Below are 21,891 nucleotides of genomic sequence, written 5' to 3'. Positions count from 1 at the left end.
CAGTAAGCCAGCTCCATCAGGGGCCCAGCAAATGCACGTAGCATGGGGAATGAACAAGAAGAGTTAGGGATGTGCGCACACCTGCAGGGCTATGGTCTCACTGGCATCAGGGGGACCTGGTGGGATGGCTCCTGTGACTGGAGTGTTGGAATGGAAGGATACAGGCTCTTTAGGAAGGACAGACAGGGGAGACACAAGGGGGTGTCACCAGCTGGAGTGCACGGAGCTCCACCTAGGGATGGGTGAGGAGCCAGCCAAGAGTTTATGGGTCAGGATCAAGTGGAAGACAGGGACAGGTGACATTATAGTGGGGTCTGCTACAGGCCATGCAACCAGGAAGACCAAGCGGATGAGGGCCTCTACAGACAGGAGCATCCTCATGTTCATAAGCACTCGTCCACATGGGAGACTTCAGCCACCCCAGTACCTGTTGGAGGGACAACACAGCAGGGCATAAGCAATCCAGGAGATTTCTGGAATGTGTTGATGATAACTTCCTTCTCCAAGTGATAGAGGAGCCAACGAGGAGAGGTGCTGTGCTGGACCTTGTTCTCAGCAACAAGGAGGGGCTGGTGGGGGATGCGAAGCTCGGGGCAGCCTTGGCTGCAGTGACCATGAAATGGTGGAGTTGTAGATCTTCAGGGCAGCAAGGAGGGTGCAGAGCAAGCTCACCCTGGCCTTCAGGAGAGCAGACTTTGGCCTCTTCAGGGATCTGCTTGGTAGAGTACCATGGGATAAAGCCCTGGCAGGAAGAAGGGCCCAGGAACACTGTAGATATTCAAGGATCACCTCTTCCAAGCTCAGGAGCGATGCGTCCCAACAAAGAGGAAGTCAGGCAAAAATGCCAGGAGGCTGCGTGGATGAACAAGGAGCTCCTGGGCAAACTCAAACACAAAAAGGAAGCCTACAGAGAGTGGAAGCCAGGACAGGTAGCCTTGGAGGAATACAGGGAAATTGTCCAAGCAGCCAGGGACCAGGTTAGGAAAGCTAAAGCCCTGATAGAATAACATCTGGGCAGGGCCATCAAGAGCAACAAGAAAAGCTTCTGTAGGTACATAGGTGATAAAAGGAAGACTAAGGAAAATGTGGGCCCTCTCTGGAAGGAAACAGGAAACCTGGTTACCTGGGACATGGAGAAGGCTGAGGAACTCCATGACTTTTTTGCCTCAGTCTTCACCAGGAAGTGCTGTAGCCAGACTGCCCAAGTCACAGAAGGCAAAGGTAGGGACTGGGACAGTGAAGAACCACCCACTGTAGGAGATCAGGTTTGAGAACATCTAAGGAGCATGAAGGTGCACGCATCCATGGGACCTGCTGAGAGGCATCTGTGGGTCCCGAGGGAACGGGCAGATGAGGTGGCTAAGCCACTATCCGTCATATTTGGCAAGTCATGGCAGTCTGGTGAAGTTCCCACAGACTGGAAAAGGGGAAACATAACTCCCATTTTTAAGAAGGGAAAACAGAAGATCCAGGGAACTACAGGACAGTCTTTCTCACCTCTGTGCCCAGAAAGATCATGGAGCAGATCCTCCTAGGAACTATGCTAAGGCATGTTGAAAATAAGGAGATGATTGTTGACAGCCAGCGTGGCTTCACTAAGGGCAAATTGTGCCTGACAAGTTTGGTGGCCTTCTAAGATGGGTTTACAGTGTTGGTGGATAAGGGAAGAGCAACTGATGTCATCAACCTGGATTTGTGCAAAGCATTTGACACGGTCCTGCATGACATCCTTGTCTCTAAACTGAAGAGGCATGGATCTGACGGATGGACCACCTGGTAGATAAGGAATTGGCTGAATGGTCGCACTCAAAGAGTTGCAGTCAACAGCTTAATGCCCAAGCGGAGACTGATGGTGAATGGTGTTCTTCAAAGGTCAGTACTGGGACCGATGTTGTTTAACATCTTTGTTGGCAACATAGACAATGGGATCAAGTGTACCCTCAGCAGATTTGCCAACGTCAATCTCTGTGGCATGCTAGAGGGAAGGGATGCCATCCAAAGGGACCTTCACAGGCTTGAGGAGTCGGTCCGTGCAAACCTCATGAAGTTCAACAAGAACATGTGCAGGGTCCTGCATGTAGGTCGGGGCAATCTCAAGCACAAATACAGTCTGGGTGGAGAATGGGTTGAGAGCAGCCCTGAGGAGAAGGACTTGGGGGTGTTGGTGGATGAGAAGCTCAACGTGATCTGGCAATGTGCACTTGCAGCCCAGAAAGCCAGTCATGTCCTGGGCTGCATCCCCAGCAGCATGGCCAGCAGGGCGAGGGAGGCAGTTCTGCCCCTCTGCTCTGTTCTGATGAGATCCCCCCTGCAGCGCTACGTCCACCTTTGGGGCACCCAACATAAGGACATGGACCTCTTGGAGCAGGTCCCAAGGAGGGCCACAAAGACGATCAGAGGCTGGAGCCCCTCTGCTATGGAGACAGGCTGGGAGAGTTGGGTTTGTTCATCCTGCAGAAGAGAAGACTCCAGGGAGACCTTCTAACAGCCTTCCAGTACCTACAGGGGCTGACAAAGAAGCTTGAGAGGGGCTTTTTACAAAAGCCTGTAGTGATAGGACAAGGTGGAATGGCTTTAAGCTGAAAGAGGGGAGATTTAGGTTAGATATGAGGAAGAAACCCTTCCCCGTGAGGGTGGCGAGGTGCTGGCCCAGGCTGCCCAGAGCAGCTGTGGGTGCCCCATCCCTGGCAGGGCTCAAGGCCAGGCTGGACAGGGCTGGGAGCAGCCTGGGCTGGGGGGAGGGGGCCCTGCCCCTGGCAGGGGGTCTGGAACTAGATGGTCTTGAAAGTCCCTTCCAACCAAACCATTTTGTGATTCTATGGCTCTATGGTCTGCTGCTATATTAATTCTAGGTCGGACTCGGGCTCTGTTGCATGTCTGCAGCCTTGCTGGAAGTGTCACCAGAAGCATGGATGTGCAAGGGTTCAGGGATGCTGATGAGACCAGAAATTCTTCTAAAGATTATGTATTCAAAAACTGTTAGGAGGTATCCCAAGAAGTATCAAAAAAGGGTTTTTTCCTCCTCCAGAAGAACAGGTCCTCCAAAGCCAGACTTGGGTTTTCCAGCTGAGGTACTTTCCGGAGCTCATTCAGATAATGCTGGGCACCTACTGGCTGCCAGTCAGGTGCCTTTAAAGGGTGCCATTTGGGCAGGAGAAGTACAAACTGCTTTGACAAAGTGAAGCTAAAGTTTAAAAGCTAGATTATGTTGAGCTGATCAAGCCATTTCCCGGTGAGAAAGAGCTGTGAGGAGATGAGGGGTCGGGAATGGGATGTCTCTGCCAAGTGTCCTGTGGAAATGTGAGAGGGGAACAGCCTAAAGACCCAGATGTTGGTGACTTTTGTCCAGGCTCATACATGGGGAAAACAAGCCTCATATTATTGCTAATTGTAGGAAAATAGGGGAAGGGATGAACTCAGGGCATCCCCACATCCAAAGGAAACCATCTCTCCTGAGGTGACAAGTGAGGCATAAAATTTTCATGCGATGGAGATTTCACAACCTCCCCAGTAAGGCCACCTACCAAAATGAAGAAGACACTCAAGGATGACAGAGTGGGCTGGGGGGGTACCAAAGGCCACTGGGTGCCGCTCTGAGCAAACTGGGTGCCACTCTGAGCAAACTGGGAGGGGGAATGAGAGGCTGGCTCAAGTAAAGCAGCACCTGAGTGAGGGGTCAGCGAAGGACAAGGCATTGTCTAAACCTTTGTGGGAGCCACCTGTGAGTTGGCCTCAACTTTTCAAACACCACCTTGTTTCCTAGGCAAAGCATCCCACTGGTTAGGTCTTCTTACTGTCCGACAGTTGTCCCTTAATTGTTTATTTCTGCCCAGCCATATTTCTGCAGATATTACCAATTTAAAGTATATCTCAGCCTGGAAAGGTGGTTGTAAGTCATTAAAAAACATCACCTGGCTCCAGCTGCAAGCAGCTGAGGGTCCTCTTGTAATGCTTGTAGTGGCAGGCAAAATTCCAGGACTGAAGAAGCTATGGAAAAATTATCTCCTTCTTCCTCAGCAGGTCTCCTGGGTGAACCTGCAAACATATCTGTTGTTATGGGGATGGAAATAATCTAGTGCCATAGGTACATGGAGTCAGCACAGCTAAGAGGGGTGGAGCTGTGATTTTTGTGTATCTGTAAGAGTTCTTGAGGTGTTTACACAAAAATGAGCAAGGAGCAATGCTAAATTTGCAATGTCAGCAGTTAGGTAACACATTTGCAGCCAAATATTCATGTCCCAGAGTTGACATGAAGATAGACACCCAGTTTGCTGTTTCTTCCCTCCCATTGCACCATAGTCTCATGCAAGCAAGGTGCAGGGCAGACTGAAATATCTCCTCCAGGAGCCTTTGGGAGGTTAGAGGGAGGGTGGTGAGCTATGGAGTCTGCAGGAAAGCAGGGGAGGTGCCAGTGGACTTGCAGCATCCACAGTGCTGCTGTGGGAAGGAGCGAGAGGGAGCAGTGAGGAGCTAATGAGTGACCAGGCGGTGGCCGTGTTTCTCCTCCCCACAGCCCTCCACCTCGTCGGTCGCCTCAGATGAGAAGGTTGATTACGTGCAAGTGGACAAGGAGAAGACACAGGCGCTGCAGAGCACCATGCAGGAGTGGACTGATGTGCGGCAGTCCTCGGAGCCCACCAAGAGCACGAAGCAGTAGTGCCTGGGGCAGGCAGCGAAGCAGGCTGACAGCTCTGCTGGGCTGGATTTCTAAGACTTGTCTGCGGAGAGGAGAGGGTCTTCATTTTTTTATTTTTTATTAAGGCAAAAAGAAATTTAATTTCAGGGGAAGACTTGGCGGATACTGTTTGCCAGTGATAAAGACCAACTGTGTTCGGTGGCTAGGTTTGTGCTTTAGCTGCTGGATGCACAATCCAGGAATTTGACTTAGCAATACCAGGTTTCACCCTACACATCTTTTGCTTACAGCTATTAAAACCACCTTGTACGTGCTAACACTGATCATCTCTCCCCATCTCCTTCGACGCTGTACTCCCAAACCATGCCATGCAGGTTTGCAGCATCTCTCATAAGACATCATTCCCCAGCTCTGATTCCCCACTCCTTATGGTTGCCCTCTTCTCTGCCTCCTCACAATCCCAAAACTGAGCAAGGACCATTCCTTTTGAAATCACTTTCATTGTCCCATCTCTTGTAAATAACATGTTCAAAACCTCTGAGGGCTATTCTTCTCCTGGTGGGACAGCCCCCATGGTTTTGATTGTGGTTGTTAACCTTCAGAAGCTTGAAGAGCATCCAGACTTTTCCACTGAGCTGACTTAGAAACCCAGGACTTGCCCCGTTCTCACACACATGCATGTGTGAAACAGCCATGTTTGTTTGTTTGGATGTCTTCTGCTGTTGATGCTCTCCAACATCTCTCAAAGTCAATGGGATGGACATACTGGCTTTGGATGGCAGAATTTAAGCCCTGACCCACTGCCTATCTGAAATCAATTGCCCGTGAATGTGGCCTTACGAACCAAAATCTGCCCTTTGTGGCACCAAAAGAAATGCAGAGAGTGAGAGTCCTCCACCTGTAGCCATCATGAGAGGCTCTTTGGTTGAGTACAAAGGACACAGGGAGGCTCTGGAGACTCTGTATATCTGGACTGGCACAAGGATGAGTGACAAGGAGGGAGTGGAAGGCTGTTGGGAGCAGTGGGAGAAGGCAGATGCTGTACTGCAGAGGTTGGTCTTGGGTGAGGAAGTCCAGTGGGGTGTACTTTGGAGGAAAGGAGTAGTGTAATTGAAATGTTGGTTGATGGTGAGGTCTTAGGTGTGGGAAGAGGCTGGTCAGGAGAGTCAGGGCAAGGTGTTTCAACATTAGCTTTGATGTAGCATTATGGTTGGTTTGTGGTGGGTGCGAAGGGCTGGATTAGGTGTTTTCTCCCCATCTTCAGCAATGTTTCTCAACACAGAAATGGGGCTTGTTGACATTAACGACTCTAGGCTCTAATTATGGGTGGGAATCTGCTGTTGCCCCTTGCCAGCATCCTTGACACATCCAGGTTTTGGGATTATTCCCCAGGCAGCTGCTGGGTGCAGAGCCGAGAAGGAAGATACAGTTCATTGCAGAGATAATAATTCATGATCTCATGAAAACAGGAAGAATTAATGATTGCCGTGGAGCAGCCTGATTGCCAGACAGCAAGCACTGACATGAATAAACAGGCCGCCTGCAAACCGAGAGCCAAACCGAGGAGACATTAGAAAGATTAGGTAATAATATCTACTAAAAAGCTGGAGCTATTCTTTCTGCAAGCTGAACCCCTCCTAGTGCCATGGGCTCTGTCTTCCACCAACACCACCAAGTCATATTGATTATTAACACTTAAGCATTAACACATTTCTTTAATCTTGTTCGCATTTGGAAAGAGCCAGACGTGACCCACATGGGGATAGGGTACCAGTCCCTTAAGGGCTGCGTGCTAGTAAAATAAATCTTGAACTTCCAACATCGGTTTATATTTTCTTCTTGCATGCCATGAAAGGGAAGGTTATTAATGGAAAAGCTCTGATGGCCCTTTTAAGACACTGAAGTGTTGGCCTTTTACAGGAATAACAAAGCAAATAGCCTAATGCTCATGGCAAAAAGAATAATCATCTAGGGGGGAAGAAAAAAAAAAAAAACCACACCAAAACCCAAAGGGAAGATTTAGCACAGCCAGATGCTTTCTGAAGGTCAGGGAGTGTGATACAGCCTGCAAGGGCCTTTGCCTCTCATTGGGGGCTTGCACGCTTGCATAGTGAGATAATGAAATGAAGAGCAGAGTACAGTGCTTCGGATTTCTATAGCCCCTGTCATCACTGCATCTCAGGGGAGACTAAACATTGGGGCTGATCCAGAGTGTGTTCACCCGGGTGGGAGTGAGCTCCCCATCCCCACCAAAAAGCAAATGTGACTCAACTGGGAAGCTGGTTTTTTCCTATTTCATCCTCTTAAACTGTTGGGCAGGCACAAAGGAAGATGAGGCTGGGGGAGAAGGGTTATGGTGCACGCTGGATGTGTTTTCCTGCCAAAAGCTGTGCTGCTCTCCTGTCACGCGAAAACGCAGCCACCTCTGGGGTGGATTGCAGCAGCAGTTTTGGGAATAGCTCTTTGGGCTGCTTTGGGTCTCTCTCAGTAAAGCAGTGCAACTATTCTCAAGATGAAACAGCCCAGCTCCAGGCTAAAGAAAATCTTGAACTGAACCAAAAGCCTGGAGAAATCAAGTGATAGCCTATGCTCAGGTTCTTGTTTTCATCTGGGAGATGGGGAGCTCACCAAGTCCCAAAAGCACCCTGAAAGTGGGCAGGCGAGGGGGAGGCAGCAGCAGCGGTCATTTCTGGTGGTGCAGTGGCTTGAGAGACAGTGCAATGAGCTGGGATGTGTTTCGAGCCGGTGCCCTGTGCTTCTGCACTGGGACCAGGTGCGTCTAGTGCCCGCTCCCATATTTAATCCAAAGCCCTTCGTGGTGCTGGAGAAACTAGTCCTTTCTCTCTATGTCCCACAAATGTCTATTTGTTCATGGGGCAAGCCCTGGCATGGGATAGCTCTTTTCCCAAGCTCAGGCCTCCAGTTTTAATGATTTGCTTTCATGAGAATCCCCGCAACTGGCCCTTTGCATTTGGCAGACCAAGGAACAAAACATCCCAAAAGTAGCTATTTCACAACTGCTGGTCGCTGGTGCCTCTCTGCTTTGCAGTGAGGCCTACATTTTCCCAGAAACAGACATATTTCTCCATTTTTTTCCCAGCTAAGCACCAAGCAAATAGCCTCTCCAAGCTAAGTATCAGCCCATAGACTCTATGCATTGCCATGTAGGCATGACTGTATCAGCCCCTCCTGAAAGCCATTAAGTAATCAATGGCTGCAGTGGAAATAGTCATTCCTGACAGTTGCCAGGCTGATTACAGCAGTCCCTGATGATTAATGTTTGTGCAGTATTTAGTCTTAAACCATATTGAAAAGCAGCTGGTTTAATTACACGGACTGCCAAGAACTTTGTCCTGAAGGCATTGAGTTTATCACATCCACTCTATACTTGGATGCTCAAGTATTACTGACGCTTTTGTTAGAAATAGGTATTTTAGGAAGCTGAGAACATTGGAAATGATTCATTTTAACTGCAATTAAAATGGCTTGAGTCTTCACGTCAGAGCCTGCTCTTCAGCTCTATGGTCCCATTTAAGAAAAGAGATGTGCTTGTAGGTGTGCGTGTGCTCATGGAGAAGGGCTGTCTGTGGGACAAGCATCATGACCTCAATATTGAGTTTTATGAAGTACCAGGGCCATGGATCAAAGCTCTCCCCGAGCTTTAGAATGACTAAGCTAGACGTTTTAAAGGCAGAAGTATCAAAAAACATGTATCCCTCACTGTGTGTGACTGCCGCTTATGGTTCCTCTGGTGGGATGTGTGAGCTGCCTTGTAGCTGATTTGCTCCAAACTGACACTTGAGTGTTTAGTGGGAAATACATTTCAAGCTCTAAATGGATGACAGGCTTATGCTTAGTCTCAGGTTGGAGAAACAAAATACGTGTGAGTGCAGACTGTGCCAGGAGAAATTTGAGTGTCTGGCAGATAGGGTCAAATCCAGAGCTGGAACCAAAACGATCTAAGGCTTGGGTGCACGGGGGGCTAAGGGGATGGAACTGGGCCCAGGGCCACCAGCCACTGGCAAGGTTTATATATGGGGGAACATGAGGTTGGGAGGAAAGAAAGCAGGGAGTTTGCCAGCAAGATCTGAGTCTTGGTCCTCCCCATGTGCTCCTTTGGCATGAGTCTTGAGTCAGCTATATAGAGATTTGTGGGTTGTGGAGTGGGGTTTTGGTCAGTAAAAGCCACGGTGGGAGGAGAGTTCCCACCACTCTCACGACTTACCCAGGGCACTTCACTCTCAAGGGGTTCATCCTGCCCGACAACATGATGCCTCAGTGCTCTGGCTTTCAGGGAGCCCTGGTCAATGCACCCAGCTCTGAGCTGGGCAGGAGAAACCCTGCTAGAAGTGTGGTGGGGACCTGGACGTGCTGGGACACACCTTGCTCTGGGGCTCCCATGAACTAACCATGGGGCAGCAGTGCCATGGGCTTCACAGGGTTGTCGCATGAAGAGCCACCTCCATCCTTGGAGCTTTTCAAGACCCAGGGTGGATCAACCCCACAGCTGACCCTGCTTGGAGCAGGGGGAGGGACCAGAGACATCTCTTCCCCCCAGTTTACCCTGAGACTCTGTGCTGCTGGGGCTGAGCAGAGACTCCTCCATGTGAGGGAAGGGGCCAAAGGTATTGCCTAGAGCTCTATAATACCTGAAACGGAGCTAGGGCCTCTTTTCTGGCCATGAAGCCAAGTGGCAAAGCACAGCTTACCCCTAAGGCCATACCCCACGGTGAGGGAACCTGATTCACACTGGGGCCATCCCTTGCACCTGGGAGAGGGCTGGCTAGCCCAGACCAAGTCGTCCGGGACACAGACACACAGTCCGAGCAACTGGGAGACAGCTTGAACCTGTAAATTTGTTAGGGCAGACATCAACCCAGAGCTCTCTGCAGCTCCATGCCAGCTCCTACACCCTGGCATCCCAGTCCCTCGAGCATACCGGGAAGACTTGGCTTGCTTTGGCCACCCAATGATCATGGCTCCTTGGGAGGGGTAGAGCCATGCCCAGGTCTTATGTGGTGGTGGACTTCAGTAGGAAGATGTTTAAATAGCTTCCAGGTCCTGTCTGATCTTCCTGGCCTAGGAGGCAAGTAAGAGGATGGTTTTGTCAATTCATGCTTGCGTTGTGTTGATGTTTTCCCACCTGGTGATGTTGCTATTCCATGTAAAATTGACACTCACCCACACAGTGTGTGCCGTTGGAGGAATGTTGTCTGAAGGAGATGGGTGCAGTGGGGCTGTGCCTGTGGAGAAGCCCTAAAGGGTGAAGAGCAGAGCCTAACCCCACCCCCAGCCAGAGGACACACATGGCCATCAAAGAGCCATCAAGAAAACCAGAGAGACCAGTCCAGCATCAACTCACAAGGGCCAATGAACCAGTTTAGGGCCCCTGGTGAGTCCCTGTGCCTCTCTTCTCTGCCCAGAAAGCACCAGCCCGCCCACATGTATGCAATGATCTTGCAACTGTTAATAAGGCTCTTGCAGGTAGACATGTGCACCTTTTGATCATGATTTGTCCTTGGCTGGAGCAGTTGATCCCTCCATCAGCTTGTCCTTGGTGTCACAACCTTGTAGTCGTAATTTTATCTCCTTGTACTTGTGCTGTTAATCAGGTTGCTACTTCAGTGGCTGCTCTTGAGAAAATTTGATATGTAGCAAGGTGTCACCAAACAGCTCTCTCCATGCCAACCCACAGCCAGCCGGTCCTGGCACAGTGTCCAAACTTTAACACTAGCCAGCAACACCTGGAGCAGAAGCTGACCACATGGTTCCATCTCTTGATCTAAAAGAGCTCAATGGATTTGCTTCTGATCAGCAGACTCTTAGTTTTTGATGCAGCCCATTGCTAACATATAACGGGTTCATTTGTAGGCCAGTGGGTTGACTACATGGGAGAGGTTTGCCCCAAGACCAGAAGATAAAAAAACATTATTTTTATTGTTGTTCTTTGGGTGATACCACACTTTATCTTCAGGTGGGTCGAGGGAGTTCATTTGAACTCTGCATCCTGCTTTTTCTCTGGCTTGTAAAATGAAGATTTTTAGTACTTATTTCCCAACCTCACAGATGCATCATGAGGTGTGATTAATTGGCATCTAATAATGCAAAGAGCTGTTTTGAGTCTGCATGCAATGGCCGGGAAGCATGTGGTGCTACCCCATTGTCATGTCCAGCATCACACATGACACTGCACATCCCGCTCTGCAAAACTCATTAAAAAACCCTCATCCCTAATTACCAGGGTGGAAAAAAAATTGGCAGGATTTTCTCCTGAGCAAGGCAGGTGGGGGAAAAGCCGTTTGCACAGTTTCAGCATTCTGCTGCCATGTTGACCCTGAAAATACCACATTTTCTTTGAGAGCCCTTTGAACGTGGTGGCTGAAGCACATCACAGAGAGGGGAAGGGAACAGGACCCTGGGCTCCACGGGGAGCCCACTGCTAAGTCCCATAGGGTTAGGACCAAACCTTTAGATTAGTTAAGTCCCACTCAGCCCAGCCCTTGGGGAAGTCAGCGGGTCCCCGTTGACTTTGGGCATCCCTGCGTGGGAACGGCCCCAGCCACATTAGGGTAGTTTCCTCTGTTTGTTTCTTAACCCGCTGCGAGGTGGGGTCGGAGCCCCGGCTTTGAAGCCGTTGTGTCGGCAACCGATTCGCAGGGATGTCTTGTGTGTTTCAAAGCCTATGACTGTTCGTAAAGAGGAGTATTTTTACTTTTTTTTTTTCCCCATTTGTAGAAGGAAGGACAAGAGTAATCTGTGGCAAACTGTACAGTACGTGTCTTCTTGTGGTGTCACTGTTTGAATGGTTATTAAGTTTTCAAATCACTGTGGACAGCTAATAAGTTATTAATTTATTCTTTGGGGGTTTGTTGTTTTTTTTTTTTTTTAAGTAATTTGAAACAATTATTTATCCTGTAAATTGGTCTTGAGTGAAGCCTAGATAATACTTTTTTTGCTGTTAATAAACATGGTACATGTCTGACGTGAACGTGATCTCATTTTTAAGTACTGTATGTGCAGCAGGAAAACAATGGGAAAATAGAAGAATGAAAATAAAAAGACCATCTCTCACTGGTGACTCCCAGCATGGATTCTGAGTGGGGAATTAATGACAGGATCAAGTTGAATCGTGCAGCAACTTTAAAGCTTTCAGAGCATATTCCCAGCGTGTCACCAAGTATCTCCTTATAGCTTCAGGTGTCCTGTCTGCCCAATGAGGACCTTTAGGATGCAGTTAGGGTTTTCCTGATACCAGAACCCAAACTGTGTGTTTTTCAGTTGCTGAAGTGAAATTCATACTATATATCTGCTCCAGGGATACACTTTGCTGTGCACAGGGTGAGGACAAATGCTGGCTTCCTCGCCCATCAGCAGCTCAGTGCCTGTGAGCCCCAGCTCAGGCCACCAAATCTCACATAAAACCTAAGCACAAGAACACATCTTTTTCCCCAGAGTTAAAAATTCAAGTCCCCCCTTCAAGACACTTACATTTACTTTAACAATAATAATAATAAAAAAAACCAAAAAAGACACCTGTGGAAAGACACCTTTACAGCACAGTCCCTGTAACCCCCTTTTTTTAGCAAGAGTAGCATCACCTCACATCTGCAGCACATCTGGGATCCCAAATCTGGAGCTGGGGACTCCATTGCAGGCTCTCTTTTGCTAGAGGCCTGTGTGCCACTGTGGGCCATACTATCGTACACACTTTACCAATATATCATATACAAATATTACTGTTATTACTAACACAAATATTAATATAGTATGTACTATAACTGGTATAGCATAGATAGTAACATACTATACTAATGCTATACTACCGTTCTGTAAGGCTTTTGATACAGTGCCACATAACTTTCTTCCTCTAAACTGAAGAGATAGGGATCTGATGGATGGACCATCTGAAGAGTTACAGTCAACAGCTCAGTGTCTGAGTGGAAATCAGTAATGAGTGTTGTTCCTTAAGGGTCCGTACTGGGACCAATACTATTTAATACCTTCATAAATTACATAGACGTAGCATTGAGCGCGCCCTCAGCACATTTGCAGATGACACCAAGCTGAGTGGTGTGGATGCTACTCTAAAGGACAGGATGCCATCCAGCGGGACCGTGACAGGCTTGAGGAGTGGGTCTGTATGAATCTCACCAAGTTCTACAAGGCCAAGTGCAAGGTCCTGCACTGGAGTTGGGGCAATTCTTAGTATCAATACAAACTGGGAGATGACTGGACTGAGCAGCCCTGAGGAGGACTTCAGGATACTGGTGGATGAATAATTGGACATGACCCGGCAATGTGCGCTCACACCCAGAAAGCTGCCCGTGCCCTGGCTGCATCCCCAGCAGCGTGGCCGGCAGGGCAGGGGAGGGGGCTCTGCCCCTCTGCTCCCCTCTGCTGAGACCCCCCCACAGCGCTGCGTCCAGCTCGGGGGTCCTCAGCATCAGAAGGACACGGACCTGTTGGAGCGGGCCCGTCGGAGGCCACGGAGCTGGTCAGAGGGCTGGAGCCCCTCTGCTGTGGGGACAGGCTGGGAGAGCTGGGGCTGTGCAGCCTGGGGAGGAGAAGGCTGCGGGGAGACCTTAGAGCAGCTCCCAGTGCCTGGAGGGGCCGACAGGAAAGCTGGGGAGGGGCTTTGGGCAAGGGCAGGGAGTGGTGGGACAGGGGGGAATGGCTTGAAGCTGAGAGAGGGGAGATTTAGGTTGGACATGAGGAAGAAACCCTTCCCCGTGAGGGCGGCGAGGCGCTGGCCCAGGCTGCCCAGAGCAGCTGTGGGTGCCCCATCCCTGGCAGGGCTCAAGGCCAGGCTGGACGGGGCTGGGAGCAGCCTGGGCTGGCGGGAGGGGACCCTGCCGGGGGCAGGGGGTGGGACTGGGTGTTCTGTACAGCTCCCTTCCACACAAACAATCCCATGGTTCTATAATTCTATAATATTGATGATGTATTACTAATACTTATCATATATTACAATATACTACTAATAGTACACTATAGCTATAATATTATATGATATAGTGATAGTATATTATATTTATAATTTTAATAAATTAATAAAGTATACTAATGCAAACTTTATGTAAAATCTCCAGTATATTACTCATAACTTACATATATTAGTGAGGTAGGTGTCAGTCTCTTCTCCCAAGTAACAAGCGACAGGACAAGAAGAAATGGCCTCAAGATGCTCCAGGGGAGGTTTAGATGGGAGATTGGGAAAAATTTCTTCACCGAAAGGGTTGTGAAGCACTGGAACAGGCTGCCCAGGGAAGTGGTGGAGTCCCCATCCCTGGAGGTACTTAAAAGAGGTGTAGGTGTGGCGCTGAGGGACATGGTTTAGTGGTGGGCTTGGCAGTGCTGGGTTAATGGTTGGACTTGATGATCTTGAAGGTCTTTTCCAACCCCAACAATTCTATGATTCTGTAATATTATATGTTTATATAAATACATATTTATGCTATATGCATATATATATATAGTAATTATTTTGGGGAGAGGATCGTGGAGCAACTGTAGATAATTCTGTGAAAAGAGAGGCTCAAGGCTGAGCCCAAAAGGGAAGTCCAATGCTAAGAAGTATAGAAAATTAACAGGGACTAAACCAGACCACACCGTTACACTGCTGAAACTATCCCGGCTGCCGCCCATGCTGAGCACTGTGGGCAGTTTGCCTCAGTTTGCCTCTGCTCGTCTCAGAAAATCTTGGGGGGAAAGCAGCAAGACATACTCAGGGAAGAGCACAGCTATGATACAGCCTCTCCATTTTCCCTGGTGGGTTGGTTATCTGCCTTGATTATTTAGCTTAGGATCTCATCAGGGCAGAGACAGTCTCTTGCAAAAGCACCTTCCAGCACGCAGCCCAGATAATGCCTCCAGGTGACACTCCAGCACAAAGCAAGGAGCTGGCACCACAGCAACATGAAAGCTTTCAGCAACCTCTTTGGACAGGAGGTTCATAAAATTCTATTAATAACACCAGGAAACACCCGACTTCTTGTATAACTTCAGCTTTGGGTCCAAATTTATTTCTTCTTAGCACCGCTTCAGGTCTAGCGGACTTAAATAAAATGAACACACCCCACTGCTCATCTGAAAAAAAAAGAAAAAAAACACAACAGGATTGTGATCTGCATTCAGAGGGCACCTAGCTCTGGGCTGGGGGTCCCCATCCCACCTCTGCCTGCTCGCCTCTTCCAAGCCACTGCTCTGCAGGGTTGTCATGTGTCCATGAAGTTGGATGCTCATCTCCCATCAGCTTCTCCATCTCTTTTTTTGACCGATCAGCCCAAGAGCTATGAGTATTGCAATAAGACACTAAGCCTCTCTGTTGAATTAATTCATCTCCTTTATTTATATATAGGAAAGGCAATAAAAGAATATGATAGTATACACCAGAGATTTGATCCCAAGTGTCCTCTCTAGCAGACTTTCTGCTCGCATTATCCATAACAACATCTGTGCTTTGCTTTTTCCTCCACAGCAATACAGTATTCCCACCCCAGTACCCCACGGTCAGGATTAGGCCCTGCGCCCAGGACCTAAGGCACAAGTCTCTGCCACTTGAGCTAGAGAAATCTCTACTACAGGCGTGAGGGAGGAGCAGGCAGGGACAGCAGCTGGGGAGGGACATGGGAGGGAGCCATAGTCCTGTAGACACGCCGCCCAGGGCTTAGGTGGGCCACCTGCCACCAAAATCAGCCCCTGTCCCATTAATGGTTTACATAATACATTGGTTTACATAGTATGTATTTATACTGAGTTGATATATCTGGTTGGGCTACTGTCCTTGCAAATCAGCATTTAAAAAAATGAAATAGCTAGTGGGTTTGGGGAGGCTCTGTCGTTTGCTGCTCAGTTCAAGGTATCCCAAAGGAAAGCCCAAGTTTCAAAGGGCATATCCAGCCCAGAAATCCATGAGGTGACAGCAGCAGCAGGAGGCTAACCAAGTCCTAAAGACATGTCTGGAAAAACAGCTCTGTCTGGGCCGGCCACATGCACAAACAGCATCCACACTGGTGACCACCAGTAACACAGCGGGGCCTCACTGGAGCCCAATAAAACCCAACTAGACCAGGTCAGTCCATCTTGGCTGGGGGGGTTTGTGCCCCTCAGTTTCTTTCAGGTGCTTTGCAATGCTACATAAAACCCCTCTGCTCCACCAGCTGTGACCAAGCTTGTGACCAAGCAGGCTTGCAAGCTCGCTGCCCCACCCGGTAAGTGTTGCCATGTTGGCTGCTTGGCATTTTTCAGCCTTTTCAGCCTTCCTCTACTTAGAGGTATGTCAAGGTGGGTTCTCAAAACCACATTAAAAAAAAAACCACACACACAAAAAAACCCCAACCACCAAGCAGAAATCCCTGCAAAACCAACTCAGTGCTAAGGGAAGGGCTGCAGACAGGACATGCATGGGATGTCTCCATCCCTGGGGTCCCACTGGGTCCATCTTCATCCCCATCTTAGTCCTCATCCCCTCCCCAGGCTGGTGGTGTGGCTCACAGCAGGCAAGACATGGCTGCGCTGAAGCAAAAGGGCACTTCTCTGAGCTGTCAGCAGCTGCTCATCTCCGCATTAGCTTAGTTACATTAAGGCGTGAAGACCAAGTGCATAGGAAGCGGTGGGACCCTCCGGGCACCTCCAAATCAGCCCCTGAGCCCTTTTCCACTGAAATGTTCCCCAAATCCTCCTCCAAGATGTTCATTGTCATCAGTGAGGAAGAGGAGCCTCTGGCTTCAGGTTGGCCCTGTGGACATCGACTATCTGGTTTAACCCGTTGGCTAGAAGACGAGTCCATGAAAGGAGCCGGATCCACCCCCGCCTGCTGCTGGGCTGCAGCCCCCTGATGAGTTGTCATCATCCTTGTCCCTGTCAAAGTCTCTCCACCACAGCGGGGATTTCGGCAAGGCAGAGATGTAGGCGGCTCTGTTCCTCGCTTCCTTTTCCTGCTCCTGGGAGAAGGAAAGGGGAGAAATAACACAAGGATACCTGCAGCCAAATGACCTGGGTGGGGGGATGCTCCCACCTTCCCCAAGGAGCTGGGAGCCCATTCGTTACCCCTGGGAGCCTCCTCCAAATTAAATCGGAGTGAGAAGGCCATGTGCTCATTTCTAGAGCTCAGCAAAAGGGATGCAGCAAAGCATTGCATCTCTCCAGAAATCAAAACCCAGCCCTTGCATGTCACCTCTGGGGGAGGAGGGACCCTTCACATTCCCCCGGGTGCAGCTCCTGTCCTGTGCAACACTGCTGTTCGGAAAGTATTGACTGCACCAGCTGACCAAAATCCATTCTGGTTTGCATTCCCAGCTCGCCCACCTTTCTCAGGCACTCAGAAGAAAAATTCCAGCAGAGCTGCCTGGGGTGGGCAACAGCAAGTCAACCCTGAGCATAGCCATAAGGTATCTTGCACCACCCTCAAGACCCAATTTCATCGGGAAACCACAACCTGTTTATACCTGGGTGCTAAAAAGGAAAAGGGATTTGGCTTCAGGGAGCGGGCGCGTCTCTGCACGTGCAGATTTATCCGCAGGACACAACCTGGGTAGGTGGGAACGTGGCGCATGAGCTGGGCAGCCACAGGATCGCACCCGTGCTGTGCACGGCAGTGGGAGTTACCTGCAAGTAGAGGATGTTATCTTTGGAAATGGCTTCCATCAAGTCCTTATGGAGGGAGGGTTCACCGTGCAGGCGGCCGGCCTCGGCCAGAGCCTCATGCATCAGGCAGCTCTGCCTGCCCGGCCGCTGTCTGTAGAAGAGGACGTAGGCAGTGTCCTTGGGGAAGAAAGAGGTGATGTTGCTGACCGATTCAAAGGAGGAGAAGGAAACTCTGGTGTCATTGAAGAGGTACCACTGGATTTCAAAGTCCAATTGCTTGTCGGAGGCCAGTTTCGGTGCCCCGTCCCGGGGCTGCCCCTGAGGGATGGTGTCGGTGCACTCCCTGGAGTAGCAGTAATAGTGGCCGCTCTCGGAGGAGATGCCCGAATGCACCACCACACTGCAGAGGTCATACACCACAGACATGAAGCCGCTTCCCGCAGTGGCCGTGGCCTTCTCACACTGGCAAACCTCCTCAGTTTCCTCCGGGGTGACAAGGATGGGCAGCTTGAGCACCACAGGGATGGAGACATTGTCCAAGATCTTCTTCCTCTTCATAGTCCGTGGGTCGAAGGAGAACCGCAGCAGCGTGAGGATGAGGTAGTGCGGACCCTCCGTCAGCTCCGCCACCTTCTCGGCATCCTGCAAGGACGCGCATTTCTCACAGTGGTATTTATTCTCCGCTGTCAATCTCTCCGGGGATAGAAAATAGTTGATTAAATCTGGGACGGACCTGGAGTCCTTGGGAGTACATGCCTGCTCCCCAAAAGCTGAGAGAGGGTCTTTGGCTGCATCCACACCAACGGCATTGCCACTTAAGGGATTTGCTGCTTCTCCTGGCTCCTGGAAACCCAATGTTTCCACTGGCATCGGTGGGGCTGCAGGTTCTCCAGCCATGGGAGCCTTCCTCCGGATCCAGAGAGACCCGGTAAGCTGGCTTGGGTTTTCAGGAGGCTCAATAAATTGTGGGCCAATTTCTTCCACTGGTAAAACAGATGTGCTCCCACGCACGTGCCTGTCCGATGGAGGAAAAGCCAGGGACAGGTCTGTGAAGGCTTCTTCTCGGGAAGAGACATTCAGACACTTCAAACAGCGGATCTTTGTCATCATTTTACCCCCAAACATCTTCTCAATCAATGTCTTGTTTAAGTAATGATGCTCTACTGCCTGAGACATCAAGCTGGATTCCTTGAGCTTCTGGTAGATCCTTTTCCCGGTTTTTTCTTCTTCGTGTAACCTTTGGCAGCAGAAAAAAAAAAGGCTGCGTTATGCACGGATACACCACCAAGAGGCAATTTCTAAAGTACGGTTTCTGTTCTTCACTCCAAGGGGTTAATCCGGGTTAACCTGCCTGTTCCCAGGTGTCTGGCACTTTGGGAGCAAGGGGAGGTGCTGGGCAGGGTTTGGGAACCAGAGGTCTCCATGTGCCACTGACCCCCCACTTGTAGAGGGATTGCTGGGACACCCAAGATTTGGGATTTCTAGGGAAGAGAAAGGGAAAAATCAACATTGTACAGAGGAGCCTGGGTGTCTTGTGAGGCAAATCTCTAAACTTGGTACAATCCCCTTGGCCTTCAGAGCAAAGGCAGAAAGTTTCACGCAGAACTAAGTTCTGACCTTACTCCTAAGCCAGCCCAAAGAGGGTTTGACCGAGGAGCCCCAGACCAATCTCACCACCTTTCACCCCAAGCCTCCACTGTCCCAGCTCCTCTGGGTCTCAGCCGCTGGCCCCGTTTGCATGTGGGTCAGCGTTAAACATCGCAGCCTAGGGACGCCCGTGTCACCAGGCTCTGAAACCACCAGCGCTCACCACGTACCGGTCCAGCAAGTACTTGAGATACTCCGAGCAGTCCTGCTGAGCACCAGGGGTGAACCAGGGTGGCCAGGAGGCAGAGAGGAAACTCTCGGGTGAGATGGCAGGTCGCTGGCAGCAACACAGAAGAAGTGCATTAATCCTAGGGATCTGGTTCTCACCTCCAACAGGGGAATGGAGAGGGAAGAGGAGGTTCTTTCTGGCTGTTTCACTGGGAGCAAGGTACACTTGTGTGCCTGACAAGGTCCCCTTTTTTTTCCCCTACAAACGCTAATCCCAAGACTTTCTTGCTTTGCTGCAAGCCAGGACAATACGGATGAATTTCAGCCATTATTTTACATATACTTCTATAAAATATCCATTTCTTCTTTCAGTTTTAGAATTGTTTATTGGCCTGACCCAGAGACTTCTACTTAATTCAGCCTGAGTTTAATTTGATGCTCCATTTAATTTGATCAGAATCTCTCTCACCAAATCCTTTCATAGGAAAAAAACAAAGCAAAAAATCCACTAAACTTCCACTCATCATTCTGAGCACTACAGGCAGGTAATCTGCATTACCAGATAATGTAATCGCTGCCGTTGGGAAGCAGATGCCTAATTAACATGGAAAAAGACCCATCTTTGGCAAAGAAGAGACTTTAAGAACAGCCTGAAGAAGAAAAATAACTAGAAGGCTATTAGGAAATTAGCGGTAAACTATTAACCATAAACTACACAGAAGCGAATATGCTTCTGTATTTGCTCATCACAGATCACAGACACCCCAACCTACCGTCAAAAGCTAGACTCTTCTATGACCAAATATTAAATCTAAGAGGCTGTTTATATTTTGCCCCCAAAAGTCATCTGTGATGACATAATAACACAATGCAAGAAGCCAGCTCTGTCACTCAAGGCGTGGAAAACAGAAACCCATGTGACTGGTTTCACAGCAAGAGAAAATTCCCTGGACTTTCAAAATTATGTCTTTCTAGGGACAGAAAGTTACAATTTCAAGAGAAGAGCTAGATATGACCTAGCTGTATCTCCAGGAGTCACTCATATTACATTCCATGTTCGTCAAGAAAGCATTCATAATTAATTTGTTCAAGGGTGTTATTTTTACTTTACTTTCCCTCACATACAGAGGATTCAAAGCATCTGGAATCTAAGGGGATCATTACTACTACTACTACTACTACTACTACTACTACTACTACTACACCACTTTTAAGGCAATTTTCACTGATAATTTGTGCTTTACTGTGAAGCAAGGGGACAGGCGAGCTGCTCCAGTCTTCCTCCTCATTGCACAGCAAGGAATAAAAACCTCTGCTTTAGATCAACAGGCTTTTCAACTGGCCACATACGTAAACTATTACCAAATGGACTTCATCGTCAAAACTACTTGTTATTACAGAAGTCCAACCCAGCAAGACCACAGGCTGAAGACAGGCAGCCTGATGTGAACACAGCTCACTTTCATGGGTGATAGGAGCTTGCCTCCTCCACCCTGAAAATTAGTCTCCTTCATATAAACAAAAATTTGTGCTGTTATAAAAACCCACCAAGATCCACAGCTCCTTATCAGTACGTTGGAGTCGGCAGGAAGCAACTTGGAGACGAGCCTTTCCGCTGCCGACAGTCCAAACAAATAACTAGAACATGAAATAATTACCTGACTGTGCTCCAAAAACGCAAAGAGCCACTGGAGCTTTGTCATCAGGGGCTGGGAGTTGCCCTCGGTTAAATTCAACACTGAATGTCGAAAGCTGCAAAAGAGAAACAGAGATGCAAACTGTCAGATGGAAAATCAGTGCAGGACACGCAATGCCGGTGCAATGAGCAGCCTCTGTAGCTGTCTTGAGTGGGAGCAAGGAGGCAAAAACTCACTCCGAAGCCATGAAAAGAGACTGTATGATGCTGTTCATGTAGCAGGTGTTTCCCAAGTTAATTAACCCGATCTTTCCCGTCTCTGATTTGGATGCCAGGCGTGGGTAGAAGCAGGCCAGCTCGTTCTTCTGGGAGGTCCAGGCATTTTGCCCCAAGAGATGTTTAATCCGGTCTTCATTTGGAATAGGAAGAGCCTTGGAAAGAAAGCTCTGTGTTACAAATCATTCTCTTTCCATGTGAAGAATGGGCAACTATGAAACTCCTCTGCTAGAGGTGTTCAAGCAACTCGTTTCCTCTGCTCTTCGCATGAACATGCACCCATGGGAGGAAGCGTTTAGCTGCTAGTATTAGTACTTTAGAGGCATGCAAGATTGAAGCTATAGCTAAAACCCACAGGCACAATCAGGACCTTCCCTCAGCTTACCTACATGAGGCTCAAACTCAGAATTTGAAACGCTTTCTTCTACACAATTTGAGGTGTTGAGGTTAGGACATCCCTACTGGTAGGACAGTGCCTCTGCATTAGGCTGCGAACTAAGATGCCATTTCCATATGGAAAACAGAAAAATGCCCAAGAGGTGCATGTCTTACTTTAACTGCTTCTAGGACTGGTTCGTAGAGATCTGGAAATCCTGAGAAGCGGAAGAACATGCAGTGGATGAGCTCAGCCAGCTGCTCCAGGGAGCTGGTGGCAGAGTTGGAGTCTTCCTTCTTCAGAGAGGCCACCAGCCTGGGGATGTGAGGAAGCAGCTGGAAAAGGAAAATTCACTACATCAAAAAAGGCTCTGAATTACTCGCAGAGCTTTAATACACATGCAGGGGAATGAGATTCACCCCCAGGCAGAAAGGACAGGCAACAGCAGTTGACTTCAGTCCCCTTCTGGACCGCATCCTTCACCCTATGATCTCAACAGCAGTTCTTCTGTTGATTTCAGTAGTGCAAACGCTATAGAACTCAGAGGGTTTCGTGGTGCACGACACC

General features: G+C 49.1%; 2 protein-coding genes across 5 annotated transcripts in view; one reads left to right on the top strand and one right to left on the bottom strand.

Moving 5' to 3' along the window:
• GAB2 (GRB2 associated binding protein 2) overlaps positions 1-11,618 on the top strand; it is a 101,683-nt gene extending 90,065 nt beyond the window's left edge. The window contains exon 10 of one of the 2 annotated variants that reach the window (XR_005102399.1): positions 4,514-4,626. Coding sequence is in view for 1 of the 2 variants with exons in the window: in XM_037375999.1 (XP_037231896.1) it covers positions 4,514-4,657 (144 nt within the window). In the remaining variant the exon portion in view is untranslated. Of the gene's footprint in view, positions 1-4,513 lie in introns of both variants that reach the window. The other variant, XM_037375999.1, reaches the window with a different exon arrangement.
• A 3,342-nt stretch (positions 11,619-14,960) lies between these two features.
• USP35 (ubiquitin specific peptidase 35) overlaps positions 14,961-21,891 on the bottom strand; it is a 30,089-nt gene continuing 23,158 nt past the window's right edge. For all 3 annotated transcript variants that reach the window (XM_037376739.1, XM_037376740.1, XM_037376738.1), the window contains exons 6-11: positions 21,501-21,659; positions 20,910-21,103; positions 20,695-20,788; positions 19,039-19,145; positions 17,243-18,458; positions 14,961-16,578 (exon numbers count right to left, since the gene is read on the bottom strand). In XM_037376739.1, coding sequence (XP_037232636.1) covers positions 16,408-16,578; positions 17,243-18,458; positions 19,039-19,145; positions 20,695-20,788; positions 20,910-21,103; positions 21,501-21,659 — 1,941 coding nt within the window. In that variant the 3' untranslated portion in view covers positions 14,961-16,407. The remainder of the gene's footprint in view (positions 16,579-17,242; positions 18,459-19,038; positions 19,146-20,694; positions 20,789-20,909; positions 21,104-21,500; positions 21,660-21,891) is intronic.

This window comes from Falco rusticolus, chromosome 2 (assembly GCF_015220075.1).
Source record: "Falco rusticolus isolate bFalRus1 chromosome 2, bFalRus1.pri, whole genome shotgun sequence".
Classification (NCBI taxonomy): Eukaryota; Metazoa; Chordata; class Aves; order Falconiformes; family Falconidae; genus Falco; species Falco rusticolus.
Note: the sequence above shows the minus strand (reverse complement) of the source record. Positions and strands in the feature narration are given on the sequence as shown.